The following is a 24593-nucleotide window of genomic DNA, read 5'->3' on the forward strand; positions in this document are numbered from 1 at the left end:
CCTAAAAATTATCTTCTTTCCAACCTTGTTTATTTGGTATCCGTATTTAAGATTTGTATATATCCTCACGATTTGTATTAAGCTATACCACATATTCTTAGAACTACGTACAAATTCAACTCTATCCGTTTTTCGGGTAAACACAAGTCATATCAACCTATTAAATATATGTGTCACGCACACACGCAGTTAAAAGGAATTTTTTTTTTTTTCAAGTTGTGTTGTCAACTGCTACTTCTATTACCCTACAAATTGGAAAACATCGTGTATCCTTCTTGCATAACAACTCGAGGTCAAGTTTGTTCATTAATATTGTTAGCACTCAATTTATTGTACTTTTATAATCACTGAGTTCAAATATATTATTTGTTGATATTTTAGTGAATTTTAATTTTAAAGATATATTTATATATGATCTGCCTCGAAAATATCATATTCCGATGAACCTATTGCCTAAAGGACACATTCGCCATTGCATGGAAGGCACAATTTATCGTTTTGAATATGATAGAAAAAGTGATACATCAAGTTTATACTGCATTTTCTTATAAACATGTGATTTCCACGGCCATATTTTCTTTTCATCGCAAAGTACCATGCATGTTTCTGTTAGCTTCCACTGTTCTTTAGGTAATTATTTGTTACTTTTGCCTATAAGGTTATAAGCTGACTGCATGAAAAGTACCCCATATATATGAAGTATATAATTTAACTTGTCAAAGAAAATTCATTATCTTTTAGTACCCGATAGTAGAGAAATTCTTTACACAGTCAATCAGTCATTTAAAGTGTAATCCGACACAGATCAATAATATTTAGCCAACAATATTTAAAAAGAAAAATGAAGTTTATGCTCAATTCATTGTTATTTTACATTTTTCTGAGGGGTCTCGACTATGCACTTTTAGTGCTATTTATTCTTAAATTCGTGTGCAAACATGACCGTTTGTTTGCGTTTTTGTTTTAGAAACAATAGACATAACTGTCAAGATACAAAACTAACTCTTACAACAATTCCATATACAATCCTTCCAGAATGATATCCAATCAGTTAAAAGGAAAAAAGACAAAACATCATCGTATACTAGATACTCTTAAAAACAAGAGATAAATACGATGATGCAGTTCTACATGTACTGAACACGCTACTAACTAATTGCAGAGGTGAAAAGAAACGGAGTTTCCACTGTTTAATATCCAGGGAATATAGGCGGAGGTGGTGAAGCATAAATTGAACCAATGTTTGGTGGAAGGATAACATTTTCAAAGGGTGGAGGTGGAGACAACCTTGGAGGAGGAGGTGGTGGAGATTTTAGCGGTGGTGGTGGTGGAGGAGAATGAACCGGTGGTGGCGGTGGAGAGTGGACGGGTGGTGGTGGTGAAGAGTGGACTGGCGGTGGTGGTGGGGAATGCACAGGTGGCGGTGGAGAGCGAAGAGGTGGTGGTGGTGAATGTACTGGAGGCGGTGGTGAAAAGACTTGTGGTGGTGGAGAGGAAACAGGAGGAGGAGGAGGAGAATGAACAGGTGGCGGCAGAGACGATTTCAAAGGTGGTGGAGGAGGAGAAGCCTTCTTTAGGTTAGGTGGTGGAGTGAAAACTTGAGGCTTTGGAGATGGTTTAGGGGTGGGTGGTGACTTAGGGGTAGGTGGAGAAATAGGCTTTGGTTTAGGAGGTTGAGGTTGTGGCTTCTCTTTCTTTTCCTTATGAGGAAGAGATTTTGATGATGATGCTCCACATTTAGCCTTACTACAATCAATAGGTTTGCTCACAATAGGTTGACATTGTTTTTGAGACTTTTGTTTTGGTCTATCACGCAAACAATTATTAGTATCATCAAAAAACACATCTTTCCTCACATTTGGTTCACAACCTTTAGCCTCACCATTGAAGTAATTAAACGAAAACGTGAAATTCTTCAAACTTGGCAAACGACATAAATTCTCCGGCACAAAGCCAGTTAAGGTATTATGTGAAAGATCCAATTGTTCAACATGTGAAAGAGCATTAAGAGTCTTTGGTAAAATTCCAGAAAATGAATTCCCAGCAACATCAAACACCGTTATATTCTTTAACAACCCGACCTCAACAGGCAAACATCCACCTAAATCATTGTTCCTGAATACAATCTCGTCCAAGTTTGACATCTTTCCAATGCTGCTGGGAATACAACCATGGAATTTGTTATTAGCAAAGACAATAACAGAAGCCGAAGAATTTCCAATAGTCTCAGGAATGGTGGAGACGAATCGATTGTCATTCAAGAACAAAGCATCAAGATCTTTGTCAAACAATTGTGGTGGCAACTCTCCCTCAAAGTTGTTAAACCTTAAATCCAAGTATTTAAGGTTAGGCATGTTTAGAACAACCTTAGGAAAAGGACCAACAAGACGGTTGTTACTAAGATCTAACTCATGCATCAATCTAAGCCTAGAGAAACTCTCTGGAATAATTCCACAGAATCTATTGGAATTGAGATGGAACAAAGCTGCATCCGTCAATAATCCTAATTCTACAGGTAGATAGCCTGCTATATCTGCATGATTCAGATCAATCCCAGCAACAACAGTGACATTAGGATCATCTAAAGCCGGCGAACAAAAAACACCCTTGTACTTACAAACATGTGGACCTTTCCAATTGCTAGTGAATTTATAAGGGTCAGAATATACAGCTTCTTTCCATGCCTTTAATGCAATGTAGGCACGTCTAAACCTGGAATTCGGAAATGTGTAATTTACATGGACTTCAAATTCATAGTTATCGGGTAATTTACCATTTTCAGGTAGTGTTGAGAGTTGTCGCCGTGCAAGAAGTGATGCTTCATGGTCAGAGAGTGCAGCAGACAATGAAAACAGAATAGAGGAGAACAACAAAATGAAAAAACATCGATAGACCTGCATTTTTGGAGGAGAAGTTTGGAGTAACAAGCTGCCTCGGATGAACCCCAAGGCTGCCCTATGGAAGATGGTTTGCAAAAGGGACAGCTTCTAAAACAAGAAGAAAATTATGAAAGATAAAAAAACTTCATCACACGAGAAATGACGATTGCTTTTTTTTTTTTTTTTTTTTTTGGGTGGGAGATGGGGTTGCAGATTATGGTCAAATTATGTCAATGCAGTGTTTGAATTGAGTCATTAAAACATTCTCTTGCATGAAGAAAAGGAGAGTATTTAGGGAACAAATGAGGGGCCAATGGTGATGAAGACTACAATGCATTTCACCAGAAAATAATAGAGGAAACAAAGATAAACCTTAAATTGCTCTAGGCCGTTGGTTGACACCTCAAAATAATAACAAAAAAAAATGAATGGATTGTTTTACTGAGAGGTTTGGATGTTTACTTTAGATTAACATGATTTTCTTGGGCTATTAGTACTAATTAATGTAAATGTATATTATGGAATAAGAATGCATGATCGAATATTAATACTCCTAACATTTTTATACCCTGCGTCTACAACGATTAATGTAAGATAATACATTTGGTATAGAAATTTTACTATTTTTTGGTCTCTGAGGAGTTAAGCTTTGTAATATTTGGTATTTAATAACATAATAAATTTTTGGTTACCAATGGAATTTTTAATTTCTTTCTTTTCCTTATAATTAATGAGAGTCCTAAATTTTACATATAACGTTGTCTATTACCCATTTGTTGCTATCACTAACCAAGTTATTAGTCAGGAGCATGGTGCAAAAAATCTATTAACAGTAGCAGATTGCCGTAGGCCCGTAGCACATAGCTTTGCATGCCACAAAATACTATAAACAAACATTGCGAAAATGAATTGATAATTCTATCCATACAGAGCACTTCTGTGCAAGAACAGTCATGGATTATGAGTGGAGCTCAGAAATGTACTAAACATTCAGACATGTAAATGTCAAAGAGTCGGTATAATCTAATCTTCATAAACCAGTACACGTCAAAATTGCACAACCAACGAATTCCCTCCGTGTCAATTTTTGCCGCAAGACATTCCAATGTCAAGAAGCTTGACTTGCAGAGTGAATGGTAAAGGGCATAAAGTTATTCAACGAAAAGCTTTAGTCCAAATACCCGCAAAATTTCTTGAAAAATAATGTTACTGGATAGAACATACTCATCACCGAAGAAACTGCATGCCAACTTCCACGAGGAAATGTCATTTAGTAATCCCTCAGTTAGACGGTCTCTGGCATGCAACAAACAACTGCCAACTGATAAAAGCAATTAGCAATGAGCTGAACAGTTCAAAGCCTACCACTTTTGGAAGGTGCCAACCCAAGCCTCGCCTCAGATAACTGCAAACACCATATCAATGGCTTAGCAAGTCTGTCTTTTGAATCAGCCACGAAAAAAGACAAAGAAAAGACGAGCAATTGTTCTCTTTGAAGAGAAGTTATTGCTTCCAGATCAGGCTGTCAGCTTTAAAATCCAGGTCAAATTAATGCTGGACAAATAATTGCTAATTTTAGCAATGCAAACTGACTCCCTATCCTAACATTTTGTCATTTGGCTTCTCGAGCATAAAAAATGTTTTTCACAAAACAATTATGTGCAAAGGGCCGCATAGAGTTGGTTTGTATTATTAGATAGAGACAACTAAAATAGATTGAGCTGGTCTATTTTTGTAGTAAAAAGATGTCTGTAAAATGCATTTTGCTAATTGATATCCCCCTTATTTCTGGCCATAGCTACTATCACTGTACACAAGAAATATTTTAGTACTAATGCATCTTTTCAAAGCAGTAGAAGCATTTGTACTGCTTCATTCATGTGAAGCAGCTACTTAAGATTTAGATTCATTCTGAATAAATGCACTATAATAAGAACAGACCTGGTTATGGATGGCATTGTTGCCACAATCCCAGCACATGCATATATGATGGGGATCAATGTCTTGGGTTTATTTTTCCGAAGCCACATTAGAGAACCCAATGCTGCAAGTGATATACTGAAAACCTGAAGTAAGACCAAAAGTTAAAGTCGAAAACAAGAAACGATAGGAAGGACATGACAAACTTCATTATGACTCCATATTATCTAATGATATATGATTTTAAAGTTTTATACAGTGAAGACTGTTTTTTTTTTTTGCCTCCACCGGGATTTGAACCTGAGACCTCATGGTTCTCACCCACTTCATTGACCGCTAGGCCACACCCTTAGGTGCAGTGAAGACAGTTCTCTTTTCCTTCTTTGCTTTTATTTGTTTTCCTTGGGGGAAGGGGTTTCTGGGCTTGAGTATTTGGGAGAAGAAGGTGCTGCACTGCAAAGGCTAACTAGTTAACAAGGAAGAATAAATTGTACCAAATTTGCATTAGCTTCAAGGCCTTGCAAGATGTAGTCCCATGTGAACTCCAATCCTCTAGCACCCACCCAAAGAGGAGCCAATCTATGCAGAACAGAATCAGCAAAAGCCCACCCTGTGAACACAAAAAAAAATAATGCTAAGTAAGTTACAGCAACTTCTAAAGCACGGATATTCATTGGTTTCATTTTTATACATAAATTTGTTTCAATTGCTACTCCCTGGTTTAACCTAACCAAAAAAAATAAAAAATAAAAATTAAAGGGTCGGATGGAGGTAGATCCTAAGCCTCTCATTCAGCATTTTCTTTTTATCACAACCAGTGTACCACAATAAGATCACCATGATGGAACTAAGACAATTATGTCCAACAAACGAGAAAAATACTATTACCATGTTTCCCCTTCTTAACTTGCCATACTGTGATTGGAACTCCCATTCTCAGTTGTTAGACTCCTTTGACCAATTATATCTGCACTTTTAGTAAAATGATGCAATATGACTTTACCTTTTCAAGTTTGTGCTTTGACAAACTTTGCCACAAGTATGATCTGTCAGTGATTAAAGACACTAGTCCAATTTCTATTCACCCTCAGATACTTTGTCTGGCAACCCACTTATTATTAATATAATTCAAGAACTTGTGTTTTGGTACAAAGTATACATTCAAGAATCAGGTAGTCACACCAACCATAACTTATTAACATACTATCTTCTCATGTAGCTCATTCAACCACAAAGCTTCAAGCACCCAAACCATTACAGAAGAAGTTAACATAGATAAGGTGGAAAATTCAGCCGATGACACCTATTATCATTTATCTGCCTTCCATTTTATAATACTCTTTTACCTTCTGAAGAATCCAATGAATCAATTAAAAAAGGTATTAACCAAATCGCATAGACCAACATTTTGAAACAAAGCTGACTTGTCAGGCTAAATAGGTCTTATCACCCAGTAATCAAAATCTGACTGTTATTTCAATTCAGGCAAAAGTAAATCATACTCACCAAGTCCAACAGCTTGAAACTTATGATTCTGTGAAATATTTCTGTGTGTTAACTGTGTCATAGCAAAGTATAGGCCCGCAACATCTATAAACCCGAATACGGCCTTCAACAATTCCTACAAAAGGGAAAGGTGCATTTCACAATCAGCTATTAGCAAATGTTTTCTGAAAAAAAAACTAACAGAAAACCATCACTAAATTGCAAATAGGATTTAACTTTTTTTGCTAGACATCAGGCATTCTTGCCAGGAAAAAGAAAGGACACCAAAGATCAACCTATTGAAAAGCTTTTGGTGTATGGAACACATGAAGAGAACATACTTTGACCATTTGATTCATCATTTGTCCAAGTTTCTCTAACACAGTAAAAGATTAAATTTTCCTTTCATTAGTTTCAATTGAACCAACCGAAATGCTTTGATTTCCCGTTTGTTTCGGTTTTTCCTTGCTCAGCATGAATCCAAATTCCTAGGAAAGAAACCAAAAGAAACATTCCTCCTACCATGCTGAAACAATGAAAAGAGAAAATCGGAAGGGGCGGCTTTGTGGTTTCTAATTGAGTGTTTCTCACCAAGTTCCAATTTCTCGGGTCATCCAACTCTGCTAGATGGATAAAGCAAATGGTTGGGGAAAAGGATGGTTGAAGAAAAAGAAGACTCAAAAGTACTTCAAGCCCAGTCTATAAGCAAACCTACACTTAAACAAGCCATGAAATATGGGTCGTCTATAGACAGTTAAATTCAATTGTGTTTAACCCATACAAATAAGATCTGTATTTATCAGTAGCTGTTGAAGAACCAAACCAAAAGCCATGGGTTCCTATCAATCTTAATAAGAAAGAAGACATGATCGGAAAAGTTTATAAGCTGCAGGTTTCTCATTCAGACAAGGAAGCTTTCGACATGCCCTGCCGCCGGGATGAGTTTAAGGTAAAAATAAAAAAAAATAAGAGGGGGCTGGGGTGTGATAAAGGCCAGCAATCCTATTTTACTGAAGCTATGAGTATCTATTATAGAAGAAACATGAAATATACAAATTGATCCTTGATAGTAAGACGAGCAAAACTTCCAAAAATAAGATGATAGTGGTTATGATAACGGAAACATATTAAAAGGGGGATACTACATTACCTGATATGGATCAAAACTGTCGCTTTCAGATACATTAAGAAATGTTGCTAGACAAACTAGCTGAAAAGAAAAGAAGCTAAATGAGCTCAATGGGGATACCAAAAGGAATAAAATAAACAAAAATAGCATGATCCAGCAAACTAAGTTCATATTCTTTGACATTGTTTCTGGTTAAATTGGTACTTAGAGCTTAAAACTCAATTCATCTCTCAGTTTCTCTTTTTCATGTTCTTGATGGAGAGAGCTAATTCCATTTAGTAAAAATAGGTAATGAATCCATAGTCATGGCATAATCGAGCAGTAGTTATTGACCTTTACTAGTGCGGTAACAAGGTAAACAACAGCAGCTCTTATTGAAGTCCACAGTGTGTCATACTCGGACCTGCATAGAAACACCTTAGTTTCAACCTTTGTTTAAAATTTCCTTTTCAAAAAAAAAAAAGTTCTGTTCAAAATTATGGTATTGGTTAAAAGAGGCCTCCCTTCCATGTCATGGAATGTGTCACAATTGAACATCAAGGTCATAAGATGATGACCTAATTCTAAAATTATAGAATCAATAGATAAAGGAACATAGCAACTCACTCAAGAAGGACAGATTTATATCATACGTAACAACAGTACAAGATGATTAATTTTGAAAGCAGACCATGAAAGTGATGGAGTAGACAGAATACTATTAAGCGTCAGATTTAAGTATTAAAGTCTAAAGTCTAAACATCGCCACACCGGCAAACAAGAGGCAAAAAGTTAAGGATACCCTGATGCAATTGCCATCACTCTTGCACATCTTTAAAAAATTAAAAGCAAGGAAAGGAACAAATGCCCAAAAGAAAGGCCATAATCCTCTGCTTTGATTCTTACTTCTTATTAGCAAAAGATGGTAGTAAGATTAAACAGAAAAAGAAGGTCTAAGAAAGGCCTAGCTGCATAAGTGTATCTAGATATATATGCTCGATCCAACATTAATCAGATAAACAGAAAATATCAATCTTAAGAGACAAAATAACCCAAAGCACCTCCCTAGTCCTTTTTCGATAACCATGGTGTTCGGGCCAGCTTGCGCGCACCTCGACTAATTACACGGATACCTGCCACCTCCCCGGTCCTTTATCCCACATAGTATGAAAAATTTCTTATCTAGTGTATGCATCAAACCAATAAATGCATCAATTTTTGCATCAACTTTTGCCACTTAACCATGGTTAACAATACACTTAAAACTTCAAATACTACGAAAAAACACTTAAGCATTGATGACAACGACTCATGAAGAAAAAGAACGAATGTTAAGCCATAACCAATAACAATGTTTAATCATATAACCTAAAAAGATAGCATCTTTTCAATAATTTAATAAATATTACCCATAAATGTAACTTTTTAAACTGCCAGTAAATCATAAGAGAAAATACAGTTTACTAAATTGCATATAATAACACTAAACATGAAACCCCCTAAAGAAATAACTCAAAACATTAACTCCTACAATAAAAAATGCTAAATTCAGAGCATATCAAGCTGCCAGTAAATCATAAGAGAAAATACAGTTTACTAAATTGCATATAATAACACTAAACATGAAACCCCAAAAGAAATAACTCAACCAAAAACATAAGAAAACCAAAGCGAATTTGCATCGACGCAGATCGAAATCATTCTTGAAAAAATAACTAAGTTTGGGCTATTTAAGAAGAAGAAGAACGTACAAAGGGGTAGCAGAGTAATAGACAGCATGAGGTCCGAAAGTTAGGATTGCACAGTTGAAAAAGTGGAACATCGTCATCTTCCCTTCTCCTGATGACAAGTAGAGTAGAGTAGAGGAGATCTCAATTCTCAAACCAAGTTGCTCTTCTTTTTTGACAAGTCTTCCGGCTTCAGATGGATCTGCTTAACTGGGCTTTTCGATCCACCTTATTGGGCCACTTCTCTTTGGATATGGGCCCTGCACGGTTTACATGGGCTTTGAAATCAAATTAGAAAACAATTTCATAACTAGCTGTCTAGAAGTGCTTGCACCCAGCTGTACTTTCTGATATTACATCCCGTTAGCCAAACTAATTTACAACAGCTAGACAAATCTGTGTTAAAAATTAAGACAACAACAACAACAATATACCCAATATAATTTCACAAGTGAGGTTTGAAAAGGGTAGTGTGTACGCAAATCTTACCCCTACCTGGAGAGGTGCAGAGGCTGTTTCCGATAGACCCCCGGCTCAAGATAAGGTGGAAAAGAAGAAAAGGAAAAAAGAAGAAGAAGAAAGAGGGGGAGAAAGAAAGACGAGGGAGACAAAAGACGATAAGAAAAAAGAGGAGAAAAAGTAGCATCAGATAGTAACAATCAGGGAGCAACAATTTCCAGTAAAAGGGAGAAAGTGTAGCATCAAATAGTAACAATCAGGGAACAATAATTTCCAGTAGCAATTTTCAAAATCAATGGACGAGGTTGATAAGTACCATATATAATAACAAACTAAAAGGAAGTAACTTTCAACCAACAACAAGAATAATACTACTACTGCTGGTAAACCTATGAGAAACTCACAATTACTTGTCAACCCACCACCTTAATCCTCGACCTTTACACCTTCCTATCGCTAGTCATGCCCTCGGTTAGGTGAAGCACCGACATGTTCTGCCTAATCACCTCTCCCTAATACTTCTTTGGCCTACCCCTGCCCTTCCTCAAGCCCGCCATGGCCAACCTCTCACACCTCCTGATCGGGGCATCTATGTCTCTCCTTCTCACTTCGCAGCCTCGATTCCCGCTACTTGGCTTCCACGGATGTCACTCTCACCTTGTCCCTAATAACTTCATTTCTGATCTTGTCTATCCTAGTATGTCCACACATCTATCTCAACATCCTAATTTCAGCTACGCTCATCTTCTTGACGGGCCAACACTCAGTTCCATACAACATAGCCGGTCTAACTACCACCCTGTAAAAATTTTCCTTAAGTCTAGGCAGCACATTCTTATCGCATAAAACCCTTGAAGCTAGCCTTCATCTCATCCAACCCGCTCCAATGCGGTGGGTAACATCCTCGTCAATCTCTCTGTTGCCTTGGATTATATACCCAAGATACTTGAAGCTATCTCTCGTGGGAATAACTTGGGTATCAATCTTTACTTCCACTTCTTCTTCATGCCTCTCATCACTAAACTTGCACTCCAAGTATTCAGTTTTCGACCTACTCAACTTGAAACCTTTCGACTCCAGCGTCTGTCTCCAAACTTCTAACCTAGCATTAATACTCCATCGCGCCTCGTCAATCAGAACTTTGTCGTCAACAAATAACATACACCATGGCACCCTCCATTGTATGTGTCGTATCAGCACATCCAACGCTAGGGCAAACAAAAACGGGCTAAGGCATGATTCTTGATGCAACCCCAACTCCATAGGGAAATGTTCTGAGTCTCCTCCCGCATTCCTCACCCGAGTCTTAGAACCTTCGTACATGTCCTTAATCACCCTAATGTACGCTACCAGGACTCCGCTAACCTCCAAACATCTCCATAGCACCTCCCTCGGGACTTTGTCATAAGCCTTCTCAAGGTTAATTAACACCATGTGCAAATCCTTTTTCCTCTCCCTATACTGCTCCACCGATCGTCTCACAAGGTGAATGACTTCTGAAGTTGACCGTTCCGGCATAAATTCGAACTGGTTCTCAGAGATAGATACACATGTCCTCACTCTCTGCTCCACCACCCTCTCCAAAACCTTCATAGTGTGACTTAGCAGCTTGATACCCCAATAGTTATTGCAGTTCTGGATATCACCTTTATTTTTTTACAACAGAATCATCAAACTCCACCTCCAATCTTCGGGCATCTTCTTCGTCTTGAAAATGACGTTAAACAGGCTAGTAAGCCACTCCAAGCCTACCATACTCGCTACTTTCCAAAATTCCATCGGGATCTCGCCAGGCCCAGTCGCATTACCCCTGCTCATCTTCTGTATTGCCACATCAACCTCCTCGCATTTAATACCCCTACAAAACCCAAAATCTCTCCGACTCTCTGAGTTCTCCAACTCGCCCAACACGATGTTCCTATCCCCTTCCTCTTTTAAGAGTCTATGGAAGTACTTCTGCCATCTACGCCTGATACACGCATCTTCCACCAATACCTTACCATCTTCGTCTTTGATGCACCTCACTCGATCCAAGTCTCGAGCCTTTCTCTCCCTAGTCTCGACTAACTTGTACAGTTTTCTATCCCCTCATTTGCCCCTAAGATCCTCATTCAATCTTCCAAAAGCTGCAGTCTTAGCCGTTGTGACCGCGAGCACCCTCTCTCGTTGCATTCTTATAACACTCCATATAAGACCTCCGCTCTTCCTCGTTCGTGCTCCCCACTAGCTTCATATACACCGCTTTCTTAGCTTCTACTTTTCCTTGGACCTCTCCATTCCACCACCAGTTCCTTTATGGCCACCCGAGTAACCCTTCGAGACCCTTAACACCTCCCTAACAGCTTCCCTAATGCAGTTCGCTGTCGTTATCCACATACTACCCGCGTCCCTTTTACTACTTCAGGCCCCCATAGCCAACAGTTTCTCCCCCAACTCCTGAGCCTTTCCCTTAGTCAAGGCTCCCCACTTGATCTTAGGTTGGCCGTACACCGTTCTCTTCTTCCTTGCTACCTTGACCTCCAAGTCTATTAACAAGAGCCTATACTGTGTCGACAGACAAAAAATAAGACAAAACCGCACTTAAACACTTTTGAGAAATATATTTTTAAAAAATAAAGTGATTTTAAAAGTTCGGCCAAATAGGCTAATAGTTTATTAAATATTTAACATAGATAAACAATATTTCAGTTTTGACATTTAAAGGATCAAAACTATGCAATAATATATTTAAGAGATTATTTTGAACCTACACCAAACATACGGGACTACTTTTATTATTTTCTTTTCTTTTAGGAGAACATAAATTTGCACTAAAAGTAGAAGTATCAAATGGGCGAATTGGCCTGAGTTTGGGTGGGTCAAGATAGACTAAACTAATAAATTGGTCATTGTCCAACCTTGCCCAAAGTTTGCTTAGGCTAAGATAGGTTAGGTTAAGATGAGCTATACAATGGGCAATAGCTCAACCCGTGCAACTTGGCCCATCTTTTGTATATTTAAGAGATTTTTACATATATGTACTATTAAAAACTTATTTACCTTTATCGTTTAGGTTTATTTAATTACAAGTTGATATACAATTTACCAATTATATACAAATTAGTATTAATGAATATCCTTTTATATTATGAATTGAATAGGGAATATCAGTTATTTCCTTTTCCCCCTCTCTCTTCGATCTCTCTCATCGACTCTCTCTCTCTCTCTCTCTCTCTCTCTCTCTCTCTCTCTCTCTATATATATATATATATATATATATATATATATATATATATATATATATATATATATATATATATATATATATATATATATATATCACATTCTCTATTCTTTCCTCAACCTTATTTTTCTTCCTTCGATTTTCTTTATTTTTCTCTCTATTCTCATCTACTTTATCCTCTTTGTTTTCGAGGAAATTCATTAATAGGTATCAATTATTTTACTATAGAGTTTTAACTTAGCGATTTTCTTTCATGTTGCACAAGAGGTGTTCGAATTGAAATTGTCAATCATTAATTTTTGAAGGTGTATGACTTTCTACCATTGACAGCCATTAAAAAGCTTTGAATTCGAATTTGGATTTTTAAAAATATTATTTGTTAGGATTGGATGTTGTTGCAAACAATTGAGAATATTCTTTGGAGTTTATATCTCAATTTTGAGGGTGTTTGGTGAAGATTAGAGTTAACTTTAGTTGGATTTCAGATTGAAACTCGAATAAGAAGAAGAACACATGATATTATATATATATATATATATATATATATATATATATATATATATATATATATATATATATATATATATATATGTGTATAAAATTATACTAAAATTGAATTAAAGTTGTATGTAAATTATATTTTAGTTTTGTTCTGTTGAAGTTATATTTTATTTACTTGAATGTTGTATGAAAGTTGAAAAATAGTTGTATAATATACGAATCAGTGTATGAAATTTGTATTTAAGCTATAAATATTATATTTTTACATAAAGTTGTTGATACGTTCAAAAATGTATTAAGAGAGAAAGTTTTGATTGAAATGTCACAACCCAAACCGATGGGCCGCGACGGATACCTGGTACCTTACTCAACCGAATACCAACATAACATATCTTTTTGTATCATGCTATCATGGGTAAATGAGACGGAAAGGCTATCGTAGGATAACTAGAATAAAATATGTAATACCAACTTGGGCCTATAAGACCAAAATGATCACTCGTACACTAAACGTAGGCCGACAAGGCCATACAATTTTTTACGTATATGGCATATATCTACAAGCCTCTAAGAGTAGATAAATACCATAAAGGTCGGGATAGGGCCCCGCCATACTAAACAATACACGTCCGAATCATACTGACCAAATAAGCAACTCCGGAGCAAATAGAGCGCACCAACATCTTCCGCTGAGCTTATAACCTACTTGGAGATCTCTCAACCTGTCTATCGGGACCTGCGGGCATGAAACGCAGCGTCCCCAGGCAAAAGGGACGTCAGTACAAATAAAATACCGAGTATATAAGGCATGACAGTAGTATATAAAAGACATGAAAGAAACATAGAGTAAAGAACTCAACCTGTAATTCTGAATCGCTCTATGAATCATGAAAATTTATAATGTCATGCATGTGCGTATAAATGCCATACCATGCATAGGTATATGCATACATAACACCATCAAGCCTCTGAGGGCATCCCATCATATCATCTCAGCCACTGTGGGTAAAATCATCAACGTATACCAGCTGATCAGGCGGTGGTGCGTATATAACGCCATAACCTTTTTCATATCCCATATACATATAATATACGCGTATATAACACCATATGGTCATGGGTCTATGTACATGTATACATGAATGAAATGCATAAAAAGTACGTTAATAAGATTTTTCGGAATGTCATAAGACCACTATGCCTTGATTAATATCATGAAGTAAACTTTATCAACTTACGTATTTTCTGAGACCCATGAACAGATGATAGAATAATAGGACACATGGGGAATCAAGAACATAAGCATCTCTAGCATTTCTATGAATAGAGTCATTTATGGAAGTTGCGTATTTTGCTCGTTTCGCTTGTATCATTTGGATCATGCCAAAAAGAAAGAAGGGATAGGCTTAACATACCTCAAGTCGTCAATGCAACTCAACAACAAGCTTATGACAACTAGCGCGCCAAACCTATAATAAAGAAATATGTGTACAATTTAGATGGTGGTAGTATATTACGTATCTCAGAGGATAGCTCGATTCTAAAATAAAACGGGCAGCATTTCCCCTGATTTTACTGCTCCCTCAAGCCTACTATAGGCGAGATACAAACATAATATAATCAGCAACTCAAAACCAACCTAATTATAATTCGGGACCTTCAATACAACAAAACCCCCAAATATACTATAATACACCCAATCAACAAGTTAACAATTAGCCTATAACTACAACGACGAGTGACCAACCTACTACCCTACCACATGTGGCGTTTCTCCACGCCTTTTTTATCCTTCCAAACTCCATAAATCAGCAGCACAATAGACAACCCAAAAGCAACACGAAACAGCCCACAAAACAGTCCACTATAAGTCAAATAACTCGAACTCACGGCTTCCGATCACCGTCCTGTGAGGTCTAACTATTAGGAAACGAATTTGTCAACTTTTTTTGATATTTTAAAGCTTAAATACAGAAATTAAGAATTTTTATTAACTATTAAATACATTCCAAAACTCAAACTACAAAGAAAAAGAGAGGTGATATAGTGATATTTACGTCATATGGATCGTTTTAATGTTATCACTTCTTGATTTCGTGTCCGAGATGATAGTCTTGTTTGAAGCACTATTAGAGAGCTCAAGCACCTTTTTTATGGTGTCCTCTGGTCAGATGCTATGTAAAAATGAAGAGAGAGACGAGGTAACAAAATATATATCAACTTTTGAAAAGTCAAAAGGTGCTAGCTTGGCACCCTCTGATTCGCCCATCTTCCGATGCTTACATCTTTTTATCCGGATGTCGTATGAATGAACGGTTAAGTGCGTTGGAAACTACATTAAAAGACCTTCAATTTGGTATATAATATATTCCAAAAATACCTCATATAACACACGAAAGTTATTTCTCAAAAAGCTCTGTTACAGGGCAAATCCTTAATCGGTGTTTCCGCAACTTTAATCCGATTTTTCTCAAACTTCATATTTTCAATACAAATATCATATATAGCCATATTATGACTTTAAAATCATTTAAATCATGATTAACAAGTCTCATATCCATTACGTCACCTTGGGACGCACAGGGTGTAATATAAAATTTCAGAGAGGAATAAGAATACACTACATACAAAATATATACAAATCATATACAAAATACATACAATTTGTATGATATTTTTATAAATTTTTTATAAAAATTGTATTTAAGTTGTATGATATTTTAGTTATATTTAAGTGGGTAAAACTGATATACGAAAGTTGTATATAACTTATAAATAATTTGTATACTATATAATTAGTTATATAAAATTTATTTTTAGCTTATATGTTGTTGTAGATATATCAAATTTGTACGAAATTTTAGTTTTAATTCGTAGGCGGCAGAGAATAGGGAAAGTGGAAAGGAGAGAAAAAAGAAAAAGGGTGTAACTGAATCACTTAATTTAAGAAACTAATAATGAATTGTATATGAAGAGAGGCGACAGAGAATAGGGAAAGAGGAGAGGAGAGAAAAAGAAAAGAAAAGAAAAAGGGTCTAACTGAAATCTTTAAGGCACTAATAATGAATTGTATATAAAATTGAAGGAAAACACACTTAGGTCGGGTAATATACAAATCTAAGACAATTTTGATTAATAAGTTTCAAATATTGTATTTCCAACCAAAAAAGAGGAAAAATATTTTTCAAAACTGTTTTTTCAGCCTTCCCACCCTCCACCTCCCCACACCAACCCCCTGCCCCGCCCCACCTCTATGCTCGCCACCGTCACTCCGACATCTAGACCTCGACCTACCACCTTCCCCACCCTTATTTATTTCGTCTCCCATAGTATTTGCTATATTTTACAGAAAAAATATATATATGTTGTCTAACCAAACACCAAAAAAAAGTAAGAAAACTAGTATTTATTTTTCAAGAAAAATATTTTTCGAGGAAAACATTTTTATTCATACCAAACACACCCTAAAAGTGGTTAGGTTCTACACATGGTGTGCATTTATATGTACTCCATAATTCTATAGAAAGTCAATGAAGCTAAAGTCAATGTAGCAAGACAAACATGTACCATGCCGTTAACGTTTAGAGAATGCTCCATGCAATATAACTCATCCAAAGTTGTTGAAACAAACCTATAAATTCATTTGAAAGTTCCCTCATTTCTTTCATTCCCCAATTAGTCTCTTTCATAAAGATATCAATACATGGACACCTATTTCTTGTTACCACTCCTTGGAGTAGTCATTTTCTTATATTTTCTTTTCAAAAATAAAAACTCTACTTCTAAAAAACATGCTCCTGAACCAGCTGGTGCATGGCCAATTATAGGCCACCTTCACTTACTAGGCGGCGCAGAACAACTTCTGTATCGAACACTCGGAGCCATGGCTGACAATTATGGTCCAGCATTTAGTATAAGACTAGGCAGTCGTCGAGCATTTGTGGTTAGCAGTTGGGAAATGGCCAAAGAATGTTTTACTTTGAATGACAAAGCTTTGGCTAGCCGTCCCACAACAGTTGCTGCAAAGCATATGGGTTATGGTTATGCAGTTTTTGGGTTTGCACCTTATAGCACTTTCTGGCGTGAGATGAGGAAAATTGCTATGTATGAACTTCTTTCGAATCGGAGGCTTGATACTCTTAAGCATGTTCAAGTATCAGAAGTGGAGATGGGGATCCAAGAGCTGTACAAATTGTGGGTCAACAACAACTCAGGCTACAGGTAAAGCTGTCAAATAGGCCGGTTGGGTCAAATTTGAATCATGACATAACGTTTCTAAATAACGTGTCATTAGTGGCGAATCCAATAATTTTACAAAGGGTGTTCAAGGCTTAATATATATTTATAAAAAAATAATTTTTGATCTATATATATAGTATAATTTTTTATATACTTAATATAATTTTCTAATGAATGGTGTTCAGTTTTTCACTCCATCTGGCTACGCCACTACTCCAACTAAAAATCATTTCTAAAATTATTTTGCCTTTTAGATATATGTTCTATTACCAAATTAAACAAAATAATTTTTCTTTTATCTTTATAAAGAGAAATGGATGCAATTATAGAGAGAGTAAATTTTTGTTTGATGGGCTATGTTCGATTATTGACCTGTCAAATATTTTATTCTCAATTCAACGGGGAGATCAATTTTGTGGTCATTACAAATGTTTTTTTTTTCTTTTTGCATTATATTGTCCTTATCATGAAAATCGCTATAAAATATAATATAGGAAATTGGTTAATAAAATATAGGAGATGTTTTGTACAATTTGTTTTTTCTATTCAAACTGTAACTGGGTCTAAGATCATTTCCTCCAATTCAAATCCATCCGTATATGATGGATTGGTCGAATTACACTTATTTTATGAACTAAATTTGACACCTCTAACTACAGGCCAATACTCGTCGAGCTCAAACATTGGTTTGAGGATTTGACATTAAACGTAATCGTTAGAATGGTTGCTGGAAAGCGTTATTTTGGTGCAGGAGCAAGTTGTGATGATGATGAAGCTAGACGTTGCCAAAAGGCAATAAATCAATTCTTTCATTTGATTGGAATTTTTGTACCATCTGATGCTTTTCCAATTCTGGGGTGGTTTGATATACAAGGGCATGAAAAGGCTATGAAAAGAACAGCTAAAGAGCTTGATTCTATACTTGAAAGCTGGCTACAAGAACACCGAGAGAAGAGAAGATTGAGTGAGGGTAAGAATGAAGGTGCACAAGATTTCATTGATGTTATGTTATCACTTCAAGAAGAAGGCCGTCTCTCCAATTTTCAATATGATGCTGATACAAGTATCAAGTCCACTTGCCTGGTATGTTCTTAAATCTTCTATGTCATTTTTGTTTAGAAAAAAGCGCTTCGCTTATTTAAAGTCGATTCTTCCTTGCCTTTGAGAACCGGACATATTGTATCACGATCTTATCTGAAAGTTTAGATTATAGTTTCTCCACTTTATTTTATGCATCTTAGTTTGATTAGACATGATGTATAAAGAAAACTTTTGAATCTTGTCTTAAACTACAAGTGTTTATAGCATATCAAAAATTGCTTTTTGAATCTTGTACATCTCAAACATGCCATGTCAATTAATATAAGGGAGAGTGTCATTAAGGGTAAAATGAAAATCTTGAATTAAAAACTTACTAAATATAGAAAAATAACATTCTTTTATGAAACAAACTAAAAAAAAATAAGACACGATGAATTGAAATGGATAGAGTATCAACTTTTTTAAGTCTTTATATTAATAATGAATTTTTGCATAATCAATGTAATTTAATCTCTAGCAGAAAATTTCTTGACTTATGAATTTTCCATGTTATTGGTTTACGGATATACGCAGTTACCCTTAATTAATTTTGATATATGATATGGTCTGATAGTATAAATTTAAGATAATAATGTCATTGTATAAAAGTCAAACCCTTTACAATTTGTTGTACTTAAAGTATTCTTTTTGGTCTAGGCGCTTATTCTTGGAGGCAGCGACACAACAGCAGGAACACTAACATGGGCAATTTCATTACTCCTAAATAATCCTGAAATATTGCGAAAAGCACAAGAAGAAATAGATGTTCATGTTGGTAAAGACAGACAAGTTGACGAATCCGACATACAAAACTTAGCCTATATTCAAGCCATTATTAAAGAAACCTTACGTTTGTACCCTGCTGGTCCTCTCTTAGGACCTAGAGAAGCCATGGACGAATGTGAAGTTGGTGGCTATAAAATTACCCCTGGAACTCGTTTAATTGTAAATGTATGGAAAATACAAAGGGATCCAAGAATTTGGGAAGATCCTGATTCTTTTAAACCAGATAGATTTTTGATGAGTAATTCAAATGTTGATGTAAAAGGCCAAGATTTTGAGCTCATTCCGTTTGGTTCTGGTAGACGATCTTGTCCTGGCGTATCATTGGCGCTACAAGTTCTTCATTTGACATTGGCACGTTTTCTTCAGGCTTTCGAGTTTTCCAAGCCCGTGGGTGATCAACTTATTGACTTGACGGAGAGCCCTGGTTTAACTATACCTAAAGCAACACCATTAGATGTTCTCATTACTCCGCGCCTCAATGCCAATCTTTATGGCTGTTGATGCATTTCTTATAGTCAATTCGATCGTATTTGCCTAATTTCCTTCGTTGAGAACAGATAGAAGCAGGTTATGGATCTGTTCAAGTTGGCCGATTAGTCCATCCTTTTTACTGAATAACATACAACTTTGTGCTTCTTTTTACATGAATAAAATACTAGAGATGTCTTTTCTCAACATTGTTGTAGCCTATTACTCTTGGATAATTATATGCAATTTCTTTATCCTTTAAGCTTTATTCTACGAATCATTAAAATTATTTCTATACTAGCTGTCAAACTACTGCAATTCTCTTTCTTAATCGGAACTTGGGACTGGTTATATTGGAAATTAGTGTGCAACATATGAAAAGGAAAAGTAGTTGCTTTATTCATCCATTATGTACCAAAATTTTATATAGAAATCAATGGCCAACAAATTTACACATCATTTAATTATATACTCTTTTACCATTACATAATAACCCATCTTTAGTATTCTTCTTTCTTTGCAAGGAGTGTAAAAGAAAACATATCAACACTTAACAAAAGTAGGGATTAAATCCTGACATGATCCTCATGCCCATTCTGCATAATAGGTGCCATTTCTGAAACACTCCAAACCTTCACAGATTTATCAAGACTCCCACTATAAAGCACCCATTTTTGGTCATTTCTTGTTGACTCTTTATCCTCTTCCACTGCTAAACATTTCACTGGTCCACTATGACCTGTCAACACAGACAAACATGTATGAACTGACCCTTCTTTTCTCCAAACACATATTGTTTTATCTGCTGATCCACTAAAAACAAGATTTCCTGCTGATTCAAGACAGAGAACAGCCAACTTATGACCTTTGAGTACACCCCCATGTGTCAATTTCTTCTCTTTTTCCCAAAAATTCACAACCCCATCTGATGATCCACAGTATACAACTGAACCAGACTTGTTAACTGTTAGTGCAGTCACTGCACATTCTTGATTCAAAAGGGTATGTACCAAAACATGTCTTATAATTTTACCTGAAAATTCCCTTTGCCAAACTTTGACAGTTCCATCAGCTGACCCTGTGTAAACTATGCCATCAACACTAGCAACTACAGAATTCACTGCATCTTCATGTGCTTTGACAGATTCAAGACATTTTGAGTTGTCAGCTTTCCAAACCTTAAATGTTCTGTCCCATGACGCAGAGTAAAGAAGGCCATGGTTATGGTCCATGCTTAAACAAGAAATGGCATCCCAATGCTTGATCCAAATGGAAGCTCTGTTATGTTTGGCTGACATGAAGTAGTTGCTTGGCCTAATTGAAGCCTTGAAAATGTCAAAGAATGTTGGCAATGTTCCAGCAGGTTTATAACTGCTAGGATTATTAGGTTGTACCTGTTGAGATGTAACACAATTAAGTAAAAGATGTAACTTATACACTGATAGTAGTCAAAACTTATATACTATATGTGTATTTTAACTTGATGTAAGATAACATATCTCATTATCCATGTTACTAATTTCACTTATTATAAGCGTTAGTTTAAGTTATCTTTTAAATGACGGTCCTCACAATGTAAAAAATCTTTTAATTTGTTAACGTGTGGAAATTAAACTCCTTAAGTAGACAAAAATGTGTCCTCTTCAACTATTTAAACTTTTAAGATACGTTCCTGTTCAATTCTCAATGCCGCCAACACCACCACCAACAACATACTCAGTGTAGACCCTCGGCTCAAGAAAAGTATATAAATAAAAGAAATCACGTAAAAAGAAGTTGTAACCACAACCAAAAAATAAGATAACCGAATCAAAAGAAACATTATATAATAATAGAAATCTAATAATAGAAAATACAAGAATACACTAGTACTACACGTATCGAAACGCAATACAAGTGCGAAAAAGAAATTTTCAATGCCACCCATGATCAAAATCTTTTTTTACGTGCTTGGCCCGTTAAAGAATCGGGTGAAGGGGCGTGTTGAAATATACTAATACAATTACATAGATTAAAGTTATTCTCTCTAATAGCTAAAACTTTTAGGTAAGACAATTCGACATTACCTTCCAAACTCGAACTTTTCCATCTTGATGACCAGTGAAAATCTTATCACCTGAAATAATAATGGCTTTAACAAGACCACTATTGGATTTAAAAGCCGAGAATTCCTTCATATTCTTCCACACACGTATATTTTTGCTGTCGGAACCCGTGTAAAGAAGATCATTTTTAGTAGCCAAAGAATATATATGGCCTTCTTCACGAACAAGTGAACCAATGAGGCAAATTTTGGAGTTATTGTTGGAAACATCCTCGTCAAATTTGCACAAATTGGGATTATTAAGATGACAACTTTGGTTCCAAGGGGACATTTTCATAGGAGAACCTTCACAACTGAGACGATCATAAGCAGAGAACCTCTTTTTCCGTACGCTGAAATCTTCATCATTCATAGCAGAAGACATGTTAGGATCAAAGTGAATTTTTTTTGTTGTCGAATTTAAGAAGCTAAGGGATAGTCTTAATTATTAGAGAATATAATTATGGTGGATGGCCTTTTTTGGTTGTAGTATATCATTCTAATTCTTCCACCATAAAGAAAACGAATAAAATTTTCAAGTTAAAATGAGAAAAAAGAAGGAAAGAAGAGAAGATGATCGAGCAAAGCGGAGAAGAAAAGAAAATGATCGAAAGCAAATGAAACAATGGAGAGAGTGGAAGGGAGTTTTTGTAGGGAATATGAAACGATGGGAGGCGGGAGAGGAGAGTGGTTTTCACTTTTATAATATCGGAAAGGGAAAGAAGGGACAGATAATACCATACTATAAAAATTTAATTTAGTAAAAATATTCACACACAATAGTATAATTTTTTTCCCTATCATAGTATATAATTTTTATTTTTTATAGTATGATAGTGATAAAATATTTACACAATAGTATATAGTCAGATATTTCTATAATAACATTCTTATATAACAGTCATTGTAAAGTTTTTCTCGAAATCGATTTTTGTGTTATATTATAATATATGTCTTCTATAACCGCACTTTACTATATCATCCAAAAAAATATTGAAACAAATAAGGCTATTATATAGAGGTTTGACTGTATTTTTATTATGCGACGGAGTAAAAATTTGTCTATGGTAATTAATAATTATAGGAATGAAAAACATTGAACAATTACATTTTGACACATATAGATAGACGGCCGTCATTACTATGAGGCCAAAGAGAGATTTAATTTGGATGGTAAGACCCCACATTTGGTTAGCACAAAATGATTTCCAATGAATCGTTACTAGGGCTGTTCATTTGGATTAGATATTCGAATCGATCCGTTTAATTTCGGATTTTGGATTTCGGATATTTGGATCGGATTTCGGATTGTGTTTATTAAAATTTTGAATATTCGGATCGGATTCGGATTGGTATAATTGTAACCCGATCCGATCCGAAATCCGAAATTATTAAGACATGTATAAATATTAAACTTTAATTTCGGATAGTCAGTACTTCTTTTACATCTTCCTCCAAGTTATTACCTTTATAATTGTTGGATTTAGCTATATTGACACTACAGTACTCTCATAATTATAGAAACATGAATTTTTCTTACTATATTACCTCTTTTACCAAGAATACGAGATCTAGTAATAATTTTTAGTATGTGCCAAAAGTTGATTTATTTTTTAGACTTCACTCCAAATATCGTTGTATATAATGAAATCGAGAGATTACTACTCCATCACTAGATTGTCACGCCACGTCATTCTTTTGCGATTCTAAGCTCTGTATTTGTGACACGAGAGTACCTCGATCCACTGTAAATTATAAACGTCATATGATTAACCAAATCTTTCTCTTCTCTGGAAAATTTCTAAGTAGCATACACCAATACAAGTTCTCAAAAAAAGGCAAAAGAATCAAACTAAAACTGAACCATTTCGTATCCCTACCCACTTGAATTTTCTGGCAATTCACGGAAGGTACTTCTGTAACAAGATTATCAAGGAATAGGAATTATGTTTATTCCTCCTGCACTCGGTAATATTCTCTCGTTTTCTAGTTCATTCTTGCATATTATTTCATCCGTTTCAATTTAGATTAGGTAGTTAACTAGGCACGGAGCTTAAGAAGAAAAAAGATTTTTGAAACTTGTGGTATTAAAAGCTTAAGGGTAAAAGCTTTGTGGGGCTATGCATTTGTATGGTTATAAAAGCTTCTCATTAAGGGTAAAGTGGATAAAATGAAAAGTTTAAAGTTGAATTATTTTCTAATTTCAAAATGTGTCATTTATTTTGGAACAGACTAAAAAAAAAAGTAACTCGTCTAATTTGAACGGAGGGAGTATACACCACGTGTTTCTAACTTGTATTAATTAATCATATTCTTTAGGTGAATATAATCACCTTTGCACCTTTGATTTTGTTTGTGTAGTTCATTTCCCATGAATTATGAAGGATTTTGCCCTTGAGGCTAATTCTTCAAACCAAAGCTCAACTTCAAGAATAAACACTCCCTGTATATTCGTGATACTCTATTAACATGGTTTTAACTTATATGCACATTATAAAAAAAAGTTTAGTTGTTAATGAGCTCCTAAAATAAGTCAATCACAGGGCATATTGACGAGCGCAAAACCAGTATATAAATCGAATGTTCGCTAGTCAAATATCGCATATTTTATATATCGTATCCATATAAATTGGAT

General features: G+C 35.5%; 4 protein-coding genes across 4 annotated transcripts; 1 reads left to right on the plus strand and 3 right to left on the minus strand.

Annotated features, from left to right (window-relative positions):
- Window positions 1–985: 985 nt before the first annotated feature.
- Window positions 986–3047, minus strand: LOC104094872 (pollen-specific leucine-rich repeat extensin-like protein 3). The gene has a single exon (XM_009600892.4). It carries the CDS (start codon window positions 2898–2900, stop codon window positions 1191–1193), a length of 1710 nt encoding a protein of 569 aa, XP_009599187.1. The 5' UTR covers window positions 2901–3047; the 3' UTR covers window positions 986–1190.
- A 713-nt stretch (window positions 3048–3760) lies between these two features.
- Window positions 3761–9317, minus strand: LOC104094865 (uncharacterized). Its single transcript, XM_009600886.4, has 7 exons — window positions 9144–9317; window positions 7747–7816; window positions 7435–7494; window positions 6306–6420; window positions 5294–5409; window positions 4821–4945; window positions 3761–4284 (listed from the first exon to the last, which is right to left on the minus strand). The coding sequence occupies exons 1-7, from the start codon at window positions 9218–9220 to the stop codon at window positions 4161–4163; spliced, it is 687 nt and encodes a 228-aa protein (XP_009599181.1). The 5' UTR covers window positions 9221–9317; the 3' UTR covers window positions 3761–4160.
- A 7688-nt stretch (window positions 9318–17005) lies between these two features.
- Window positions 17006–20063, plus strand: LOC104094857 (xanthotoxin 5-hydroxylase CYP82C4-like). Its single transcript, XM_009600874.4, has 3 exons — window positions 17006–17523; window positions 18201–18624; window positions 19279–20063. The coding sequence occupies exons 1-3, from the start codon at window positions 17006–17008 to the stop codon at window positions 19906–19908; spliced, it is 1572 nt and encodes a 523-aa protein (XP_009599169.1). The 3' UTR covers window positions 19909–20063.
- Window positions 20064–20250: 187 nt separating this feature from the next.
- LOC104094849 (protein JINGUBANG) lies at window positions 20251–22489 on the minus strand. Its single transcript, XM_009600864.4, has 2 exons — window positions 21942–22489; window positions 20251–21269 (listed from the first exon to the last, which is right to left on the minus strand). The coding sequence occupies exons 1-2, from the start codon at window positions 22341–22343 to the stop codon at window positions 20442–20444; spliced, it is 1230 nt and encodes a 409-aa protein (XP_009599159.1). The 5' UTR covers window positions 22344–22489; the 3' UTR covers window positions 20251–20441.
- Window positions 22490–24593: the final 2104 nt, after the last annotated feature.

Source organism: Nicotiana tomentosiformis, chromosome 12 (assembly GCF_000390325.3).
Source record: "Nicotiana tomentosiformis chromosome 12, ASM39032v3, whole genome shotgun sequence".
In the NCBI taxonomy this organism is placed as follows: Eukaryota; Viridiplantae; Streptophyta; class Magnoliopsida; order Solanales; family Solanaceae; genus Nicotiana; species Nicotiana tomentosiformis.